The 11,201-nt window shown below is 31.0% G+C and overlaps 2 protein-coding genes across 2 annotated transcripts; both read left to right on the top strand.

Annotated features, from left to right (window-relative positions):
* The first annotated feature begins 866 nt into the window (after nucleotides 1–866).
* On the top strand, nucleotides 867–1,682 carry cathDInh (cathepsin D inhibitor protein). The gene has a single exon (NM_001247213.2). The coding sequence runs from the start codon at nucleotides 914–916 to the stop codon at nucleotides 1,574–1,576; it is 663 nt and encodes a 220-aa protein (NP_001234142.2). The 5' UTR covers nucleotides 867–913; the 3' UTR covers nucleotides 1,577–1,682.
* Nucleotides 1,683–7,965: 6,283 nt separating this feature from the next.
* On the top strand, nucleotides 7,966–9,215 carry LOC101262903 (aspartic protease inhibitor 1). The gene has a single exon (XM_004235365.3). The coding sequence runs from the start codon at nucleotides 8,430–8,432 to the stop codon at nucleotides 9,093–9,095; it is 666 nt and encodes a 221-aa protein (XP_004235413.1). The 5' UTR covers nucleotides 7,966–8,429; the 3' UTR covers nucleotides 9,096–9,215.
* Nucleotides 9,216–11,201: the final 1,986 nt, after the last annotated feature.

Here is an 11,201-nt window from a genome sequence, read left to right as displayed (position 1 = left end):
TTGTATAAAGCGAGAAAAAATTATAGAAACCCTAGCTTCTATCGCTTATACAAATAAAAATGAAATGTATAAATTACATTTCTATTTGTATAAAGTGAGTAAAAATTGTATATACACATGCGAATACATATATATTCGTCTTAAACACTTATAATTATACAATACAAATATTTCTATGCCCAATTTTCTTTTGTTTTGCTTTCTTTCTCGTTTTATACATACACAAATTATACAATTGATTTGTATACAATTGATTTCTTTTGTATATGTATAGTGAATTATACAATTGGTTTCTTTGTATATGTATACAAATTATACAATTATTATTTTTATATATATAGCGAAATATACATATTTATGTTTGCTATGGAGCACAATTATGTAAAATTTATCATAGCATACGAATGAATTAGTGAGGCAAGTATAATCACAAAGAAAAGGAGGTAAGTCGAAAGAAATCAAACTTAAAAGGCGGAGATTTATGTAATTATTATTGCTTTATTTTTAATCTCTTTTTTTCTAGCTATAATGACTTGGGTAGTTAAACTGTGTGACTTGACGGATTTTATTGATAAAAGAAAAAATATTTCATTGGGTTCAATACGAGGAATTGTTCGAATTCTGAGAGTCAAGTAGTTTAATTTTGACAGTAAATAAAATGTAAATATTTGAACACCATATAAAAGTACATGTAATCTACAATGATTCAAGATATATGAAAAATTTACGATAAAAAATATTTTTAATTGTATTTTGAAATTGCGACAAAAAAAATATAATTGAATGAGTAGCTACTACATGTTTAAGACATGGGAGGGGATATATATGAGTGTGTTATGACTCTATAAATAGAAGGCTTTATTAGTATAGAGAAAACACAAGCAAGCAAGCAAATAGCAATATACCAATCAATATGATGAAGTGTTTATTTTTGTTATGTCTGTGTTTGTTTCCCATTGTGGTGTTTTCATCAAGTTTCACTTCCCAAAATCCCATTGAATTACCGAGTGCTTCTCCTAAACCTAATCCAGTACTTGACACAAATGGTAACGAACTTAATCCTAATTCGAGCTATCGCATTATTTCCACATTTTGGGGTGCGTTAGGTGGTGATGTATACCTAGGTAAATCTCCAAGATCATCTGCCCCTTGTCTAGATGGTGTGTTTCGTTACAATTCTGATGTTGGAACTGTCGGTACACCCGTTAGATTCATTCCTTTATCTGGAGGTATATTTGAAGATCAACTAATGAACCTACAATTCAACATTGCAACAGTGAAATTGTGTGTTAGTTATACAATTTGGAAAGCCGGTAATTTAAATGCATACTATAGGGCGATGTTGTTGGAGACGGGAGGAAGCATAGGACAAGTAGATAGCAGTTATTTCAAGATTGTTAAAGCATCAACATTTGGTTACAACTTACTCTATTGCCCTATTACTCGTCCTGTGCTTTGTCCATTTTGCCGTGGTGATGACTTCTGTGCAAAAGTGGGTGTAATTAATCAAGATGGAAGAAGGCGTTTGGCTCTTGTCAACGAAAATCCTCTTGGGGTCTACTTCAAGAAAGTCTAGTATGTTTATGCTATGTTATGTTATGTTGTAAAATAAACACATGCTAACGTATATCTATATATTTTAGCATGTCTTTCTTAATAAAATTGGAGTGTTTGCTTATATACACAATAAATATAGAAATGGATCACTTAATAACGAAATAATATCACAAAAATACAAAATGTGTAAAAAAAGTTCTACGTGAAAATATTTTTTTTTTTTAAAAAGTAATTACATAATTTGTTGAATACTAATCTTGGTGGTGGTTGAGGCGACGAGGCCTTAAGATAAAGAAAGAGGGTCGGGATGAGGGTTTCTAAGAAGGATAATGAGGTGGAGGGTTCGAAGAAGAAGAAAAAGATGATGCAAGTGATGGTTGAGCATGGGAGGGGGTGGTGGGGTGTGAGTAAAATGAAGGGGTGGTAAGGTATGAAAAAGATGATGAAAATAAAAATTATTGGCTAAGAAGAAAAATTCGAATCGGTTCTTCCTTTTCTCTTTAATTTTTTATATTTATGCACTGTTAATTTTTTTTGACTTGTCAAAATAATTATTTGAATGTATATAAATTAACTTAAAAAGAAATTAGGAGGGTAAACATGTCACGACCCTAAACGAGTCATGAGTGGCATCCACACTTAGCCTACTAGGTGAGTGAACCAACAAATCTAAACCCTAACATTTACCAATAGTTCAACTATAATTAACAAAATAATGCGGAAGACCCAAAACTTATTATCCCCAAAATCTGGAAGTCATCACATCAAGAATATCTATCCTCAAATTACCAAGTCTAAGAGTATTTAAGAAAACAAAATAAGTAAAAGGATGGTCCATGTCCGAAATTCAAGACATCAAGACGTGAAGGAGAGAATTCAGCACGAGCTAAGAATAATAGCTCACCCCGAACTCAGATGTGCTGAAGACTGGCTAGAGCTGAGGGCGAGTCGAAGTCGATGGCACACTTGCTGCACTCCACAAAATGACAAAGAAGAAAATACAAGTAGGGGTCAGTACAAGGAACACGTACTGAGTAGGTATCATCGGCCAACTCAAAATAGAAAACAATATATATATATCGAATAATAATATAAAACCAACTACAATACTTAACAGGTGGCAAGCAACAAACACATGAACCATTGACAACAACACCATAATAGGTACACCATCAATCACAACATCAAGCACACATATGAGGACTCATGCCTCCACACCATACTCATTTGGGAAATAGGTTCTTTGAATTTGAGTATATTGAGATAATTCAGGATTCCTTTCCTTTAATGTTATCGTTTCGGAACGTGACACTCCGATCCCATATACCGTGTCGGAACGTGACACTCCGATCCCATATACCGTGTCGGAACGTGACACTCCGATCCCATATACCGTGTCGGAACGTGACACTCCGATCCAATAATACCGTGTCGGAACGTGACACTCCGATCCTATAATACCGTGTCGGAACGTGACACTCCGATCCCATAATACCGTGTCGGAACGTGACACTCCGATCCAATTATCTCATTATTTATTTCATCAAGCCTTCTTTATTCAAGGCGTCATTTTAAATAGAGAGGGTTCGAGATTAGAAATTCAACATTCTCATAATTTTAGGCCAACCACAAACCACAAAATCAAAACATACAACCACACAATCAAGTACATAGGAGACTTTATAATATCACTACTCAATACATATCGATCGCTATTTAGAGTTTATCTATCACATAGAAATAAACCATAACCTACCTCCACTGAAGAACCGAAATCAAGCAAGCTACCTCTCCATGCCTTTGCATTCCTCAATGTCTATGAACCTTTTCAATCTGAAGTCTAAGTCACTTGCTTCCTTCTCTCGTTCACGCTCTCCCCTTCGTTCTCTCTCTGCTCTTTTTATTTTTCTTCTACAGATTCTTTTACCCTAATTATCATATAATCAGTTTTATAAAAATATATGATAAAAGTAACCCACTATTTACTTAACTGTTATCTTCTTTAACCACCAACTAAATAAGTTATTAAAATTACCCCACTAATTTCATAATTATAATTATGAATAGTCCAAAACACCCATTTAAAATTTTAGTGGAAGTCCGACCAGGTGTGGGGTTACGCAGCTTGTGACGGTCCGTCGTATCTATGACGGTCCGTCCTGCAGGTTCGTCACGAAGTTCAGAGAAGTAATCCCAGTACCCAAATTCCAAGAGTTGAAGTGTTTTGGAACGAAGACGCTCGACGGACCGTTGTGCCTATGACGGTTCGTCATACTTGCCGTCGAGGGTAGTGAAGAGAGCAGCAGAAGAAATTGCACAAGTATGGGACGACGGAGTCCATGACGATCCGTCGTGACCATGACGATCCGTCGCGTGGTCCGTCGACCCAGAAAGTATTTATCAAAAATGATTCTACTGCTCAAACTGACTAACTGGGTTGTTACAAAACAATTAAATTAAAATGTTAAAAGTAAGTTTTTATGTAAGTTCTTCATATAGCGTTTTTAAATTTTTAAAAATTAAAAGTAAGTTTTCCAACGATAGAAATCGCTCCGCTTCTAGCGATTTTGCTTTTAAAATTTTTATTAACATTTTTCACCCTTTAGGCTCCGGACTCATAAAAAGGCTTTCTGCTTCGTAAAATATTTATCTTTAAAAAGCAAGTATTTTTATAATTTTTGAAAGAAAATACTTAAGGAGCTTCCGGAGAATAGCAAAAGATTTTATTAAAGATAAAAAGATATTTTTTTCCCTCCAAATTAAAAGTGCTTTTTCAAGAAAATAATCTATAAAATTAATTTTTAAAATCGTAAAGGATAAATTAGTAAAATCATATTTTCTTATATAAACTATAATTAGATCAAAAAGTTAAAATAAAAGAGGTAAGCATAAGCACAAAGGAAAGGAGGTAAGTTGAAAGAAATCAAAGGGAGATTTATGTTTCTCTCTTTTTGTTTCTCGCTATAATTACTCGGAAGATAAATTATCTGACTTGACAAATTTTTTTTGATACAAAAAGATATATTTCATCATGATTTAATTCCTCATGTCTAATTTATTAAATATTTTAATTTTTATTGTAAATTTAGGCATAAAATTTTTTAAAAATTAAAATAAAATATAAATATTTAAAGATTACATAAAAAAGTACATATAAACCACAATATTTAATAATTCAAGATATTAAAACACATGGGAAAATAATTACTAACAAAGAAATTCTTATTTGAATTCTCTAAATTGGAGAATTGCAACACAAACTGACACAAAGAAAATGAATAATATTTGATAAGGATTTTTTAATAATTGAATGACCATTTAAGTAATTTACGGGTAACAGTTGCTACTTAAAACTACTTTTAAAATTTACTAGCTAAATGCAGACTATTTCTTACCAAAAATACCTTTCAAAATATGGTGATTTCAGAAACTTGACCAAATTGACATGCTATTAGTTTATTAAATAAAATATGACAATTAAAATTTAGAGGTTTATGTATAAGTAAACACATAAAATTGAAAGATTGATATATGAAAGGAATTTATTTTATCATCGGCATAATCAGTTGACACTCCAGTCAGTGGCGTAGCCAGAAATTTAATGAAGGAGGTCCAAATTTTGAATAGTAATTTTTTCAACGTGTATATATAGTATAATTTTTCAACGTTGGAGACCCCGGCACAAAGTGGCTCCGCCACTCTACATCTTGACATGACAACAATCAATCAGACTCGACTTAGTTGTGCAAAAGTGAAGGTTTCTGTGGACTTGATGAAAACTTACCCGATCATGTTAGAATGAATATGAAAGATGAAAATATTGAAGAAATAAGGACAGTGAAAGTGAAACAGCATAATTATTTATCTAAATATTGAAAGGAATGCAAGTTGTAGCCTATAGGGTCATTATGTGCATGAATGTAGATTTTAGAGTCATACACTCTGAATTAGTTTACAAGAAGGTTGATATTAACATGGACGAGGAATGATCAAAAGGGGAATTATGTATTTTAACTTTAAATCAATAATTTTCTCTTTTTGTTTCTAGCTATAATTACTTGGTAGTCGATCGGTAGATAAACCCCCCGACTTGACAAATTTTTTGATATAAGAACACATTTTATCATGATTTTAATTCGTCATGTCCAATTTGTTAAATAGTTTAATTTTAATCATAAATCACAATTTTCTTATATAAATTATAATTTATATACATATGTATTTGTATAAGTGACAAGCAAGATTAGGAGAGGCGAGCGAGAAGAGAGGTGAGAGAGAGACAGAGAGCGGGAGATAGGTGAATTGTGTATGTATATATGTTAAAAAGTTGTATATTATACATATGTATTTGTATATTATGACGAATTATACATATACAAACGCGACTAATTATATAAACTCGAAGTTAAGCTACGTAATTTTCTCAAATTAAATGGACACATGTGAACTATATGAGAAAGCACTTGGGAGACGAGAGGAGCAAAATATTTGTCTTGAAACAACTATAAATGGATAAATCTGATTTTATTATGTGAGTGAAAAAGCACCTCAAATTTCCTTCTTATCGTCTGCTCTAGTTGCAGGACCTATAATGATGTGCAAACGGGACCATTAACGATTATGAATAAGTAAAACGTGCCAACGAAGTAGAATAGTTAGTTGAGGATATTTATATATATTGAAAAGGGGCATATCCATTCAATTTGAATATATTTGCCTAATTAGTTGTTAAATTAGATTAATTGATGGAAGTAGCCAAGTATTAAACAGTAAAAAATGTTTTTGTGCTAAAATATTAGTCACGAACGTACTCACTTAATTCCACATAATTTAATTAATGGTCTACATATTTGGATTTGGAAATAAATAATTAAAGTGGTGAGCAAAGGTAACATAGACTTAACCTCAAGAAAGTTGTATGTTACCAATCAAATAATTCTCGTTAGTCGCCTCATCATTGAATTTACGAAATTGGTGAGTGTGAACAATTGTGATAATTAACATCCAGTTCGTTGGTTCGATGAATTGTGATAATTTTATAAATTGGAAAGTGGGAGAGTACAATGCAACATTAGAGGCAAGTTTGTTTGGAACCATAGGACGAGCAGATAGTTCTAAATAAAACTCTTTTATCATGGCAATATAATCTTCTTTCTTCTCCCATGCACATTTATCGGTTTGGTTGATATCAGTTAAATTTTTGGTTCGGTTATTAATAATACTTAAAAAAAAGGAAAATTGTATATATAATGACAAATTATTAATTCAAATTAAATGTTATAATTACAGTTTGATTTAATTATGTCCAGTAACAAATATGTTATCAGTCGTCTCTCTCCCAAAAAGTGTCAAAATGACACGAGAAGACATGACATGAGGTGTCTAAAATAAACAAAGCTTAGTCAACATGTTTATGTGAAATTGGTGCCGACTTTAGGAGGCCACCAATGGGATAGGCCTAAAGTCAAATAATAATAAGCCAAATACATAAATAGGTCCCTAAATTTGTTACATAAATAGGTCCCTCAGTTTAGTTTTTAAAAAAAATAAGCCAAATACATAAATAGATCCTTAAATTTGTTGGTTTTTTTCCCACGGATATCTCAACTATGCTATTTTCCTATTGAATCATCAATAATTTGTTTCTTTTAAACAAATATCGTTGGTTGATGTAGTATCAGATTTTATGAGGGGTATTGATAGAGGACACATATTTTGTTTCAAAACTCATTAGTCCAATTGATGATGAAAATGTTCGAAAATAATTGTATTTTACTTGAAGTCATTTGAACACATTAGAAAACAAATGAGGTCCATAGAGTTTTTCTTCATTCCTTCAATCAATATCATTACAATACGAACACAATTGAAGACATTTACAATAGCAAAGTTAATCAAAATCAACCAACAGTGTTTAAAGGAATAAATTATGGGAGGTTCAATAATTCAATAGGAAAATGACGTACTTGAGATACGTGAAGGGAAAAATCAAACAAGTTTAGGGATCTATTTATGAGTTCGGCCAAAAAAATAATTTATGTATGAAAAAGATTAAAAAGGATCATAAATGATTTTTAAAAATAGTAAAGGTTAAATATATAGCTTTAAAACTAATTTTTTCACTCTCATTAAATGTATACGTGAGCTCATTTAGTAATGACATAAATATACGTGAGTTATTTGTATAACGATAAGGATATATTATATGAGTCTATTTCATAACAAAAAACATATCAACTCCAAATAACAAAATTAAGAATCGTATAAAAACTTTTTTATCCATTAAACAAATGACCCAATCAGAAATAATTAGACCACTGTACATACAAAAAATTAAGAGAATCCCTCCTTGATAAGATTTTTTTTTCTTTGATATGGAATTATTGTACGACGACGAAGAACAATAATGGCTGACAAGGAACTCATGGTTATTTCATCAGTCATTATTTACGTGGGTGAATTTCATTTTTAGTTATTTCAAAAAAAATATTAGTAATATTATTGTATTTTCAATTATATTAAAGCATATTTTTTAAAAAAATAATAAAATAAATAAATATCATATATAAGATATTTAAAATTATTTATAAATATAATATATTTTGCATGCATAACAATAAAAACATATGTATGTAATTTATCGGTCCAATTTGATTTTTTTTTAAATGAACCACAATCAAACTGAGTATTAGATTTTTAAAATCAAATTAAATCCAACCACAAAAAATAATTCTATCCGCTCTACCTAATCCTCCGTTTCCAAGGACATATATAATTGATTGAGTAGCTACTACATGTTTAAAACATGGGAGGGAATACATATGACTCTAAATAGAAGGCTTCATTAGCGTAGAGTAAACACAATAGAAGAAATGAATATGATGAAGTGTTTATTTTTGTTATGTTTGTGTTTGTTTCCCATTGTGGTGTTTTCATCAAGTTTCACTTCCCAAAATCCCATTGAATTACCAAATGATTCTACTTCAGGTAAGCCAGTCCTTGACACAAGTGGTAAAGAAGTTACTAGTCATTCGAGTTATCGCATTATTTCTGCGTTTTGGGGTGCGTTAGGTGGTGATGTGTACCTAGGTGAGTCCCCGAATTCAGATGCCCCTTGTCCAAATGGTGTGTTTCGTTACAATTCGGATCGTGGACCTAGAGGTACACCTGTGAAATTCATTCCTCATTCTGAAGGTATGTCTGAAAATAAACTATTCAACATACAATTCGATATTCCTACGTTCAGATTGTGTGTTAAATATACAATTTGGAAAGTGGGAGATTACAATGAAACTCTAGGCGGGGTATTATTGGAGACTGGAGGAAGCATAGGGCAAAGAGATAGCAGCTATTTCAAGATTGTTCCATCAAAACTTGGTTACAACTTAGTCCTTTGCGATCCTACTCCTATTTTCTGTCCATTTTGCCGTAAGGGTCAGTTATGTGTAAATGTGGGTGTAGTTTTCCAAGATGGAAGAAGGCGTTTGGCTCTTACTAAGGATCAGCCTCTTGATGTATTATTCGAGGAAATCAAGTAACAAATGTTGAAATTTGCAGCTAGACTATACTAGCTACCTACCTACTATGTTGTAAAATAAACACCTGCTAAGGGATATTTAGCATGGTTTTCTAAATAAACTATCTTTCCTTCTCGTTTACCATCTTTGCTGCCTAAATAAACTTCTGCATGAAAATCAAAGTAATAAAGTGGGTAGTTAAATATATCGAGTTCAAATCGTCCTAATTTGGAAAATATGACACAAACGATCCTTAAATAGTGAATAAATATCTTATGAAAAAAGAATCTAGGAATCGATAAAATTGTACCCGCAATATTTATCAATAAATTTTTTTTGTACTTGTAATTTATTTTCTACCACTTTAGAATTTGTTGCATGCTATCGCTAAATTGTTGGGTTATCCCACATCGGAAGTGGAAGGGGCTGGTGATCAATTTATAAGTGTGAGGAAAAGCCTCAACCTTTGAGCTAGCTTTTGGGTTGAGAAGGCCCAAGACCATCCAACGTAAATATAAATCTTAGTGGAGTTACACTTCCAAAATTGTTATGAGACTCAAATCGCTTGTATCATCAGAACAATATTTATTGATCTAATGAGATTGGAGGCGATATTTGTATGGTTTAATTCAATTTTACAACTTTTATGTCTTAAATATAAATTATATAGATTCTTAATATTATATTTGTTTTAATTAACTAATCATGTTAAATTTAAACAAAAGTTCAATAAGTCTCATTCAAACTTTATACAATACAGTGATCAAGTATTTCAAAATTGTTATTTGACTCAGACGTAATTTATTGATATAATACTTTTAAAAATTCAATGAAATTACAGGTGCTTATCATTATACTTATGTTAAATTTACGAGATCTTACTTGTAAATTTTATGAATAATAATAATAATAATATTTTTTATGTATCATTATACTCTGCCTTCTCTCACTCGCCTCTCTCCTCCCTCTCCCACTCTAGCTTGTTATTTTACTCAAATATGAAATAAAATAAAAATTGACTAAGTTTTGAAAAATCAATTAATCTTTTAATTTAAGAGAAATTGATTTTTCAAATTAACAGAGTCACCACTTAATTTTTTAGTAAAAATCAAGAAAAAACTTATAATTATTTTCAAAAGATTTAAACCGATAAAATCAATTGAAAAAAAAAATTTGAAGTTCAAATGTACATTTCAAGAAGGTGTTAGACCCTCAAAATACCCATTAACTCACGGTTGACCGTCGATTTGTATAAAATAATCTTTTCAAATAATTTCCAAATTTTAAAACTGAAGTAAAAGAAATTCATCTTTATTATTATTTTTATTTACTTACTATCATTATTTTTCTAATCAATTAGTTAAGGGGGAAATAAACTAAAAGAAGATATTTGTAAGGGGAAGAAACTCGACTGTTGAAAAGATCAAAACGAAACGAAAAAAAAGGCTAAGTAATAAAATATTCATATAATAAATACATATTTATTTATTTGTTGGATATATAAAAAGGGCAACTTTCACATATAGCAAATAAAATTTTCATATTTGTATGTTATAGCAAAGTTTACATAATTGCGCTCCATTGCAAACATAGAAATTGTATAATTCGCTATACATATTCAGTTGAAGCAAATTGTATAAAACGAAGTGTATAAAACAAGAAAGAGAAAGACACTTAGGCAGAGAAATGTATAAAAACGAATAGTATAAAATGAATTGTATTAGTATAAATGTATAGAACGATTATATACTATTTGAATTCGTATAAAATGAGAAAGAGAGAAAGACAAAAGAGACACGTTGTCCTTAGCTACGGACCACAATTATAGCTACAACACAATTTATTTTGTCAATAAAAGTATTAGTCTTTAGCTACGGACCACGTAAAATTTATTAGCTAGCTATTAATCATGTTACGTGTTGCCACAAATGTCATGAAAAATATATTATGACTAAATTAGTTAGGTAGGAAAATTTCACATTTAGCCCCAACGTGTTTTGTAGCTCTAATTGCAATTTTTTTATGTAGTGCTACGGTAAGGTGTTAAAGTCATTGCATGTCCTAATACTATCAGCAGCAACTTTAGCCTCTCTGTAGCAATGCTTTGTAATTACACCACGGCTGTAT

The sequence above is a fragment of the Solanum lycopersicum genome, chromosome 3 (genome assembly GCF_036512215.1).
Source record: "Solanum lycopersicum chromosome 3, SLM_r2.1".
NCBI classification, from domain to species: domain Eukaryota; kingdom Viridiplantae; phylum Streptophyta; class Magnoliopsida; order Solanales; family Solanaceae; genus Solanum; species Solanum lycopersicum.
This window is presented reverse-complemented; position numbering and strand designations above follow the sequence as displayed.

What these genes read in the sequence shown, in the direction of transcription:
- LOC101262903 (XM_004235365.3), top strand. Translation starts at nt 8,430, where the DNA reads ATGAATATGATGAAGTGTTTATTTTTGTTATGTTTGTGTTTGTTTCCC.
- cathDInh (NM_001247213.2), top strand. Translation starts at nt 914, where the DNA reads ATGATGAAGTGTTTATTTTTGTTATGTCTGTGTTTGTTTCCCATTGTG.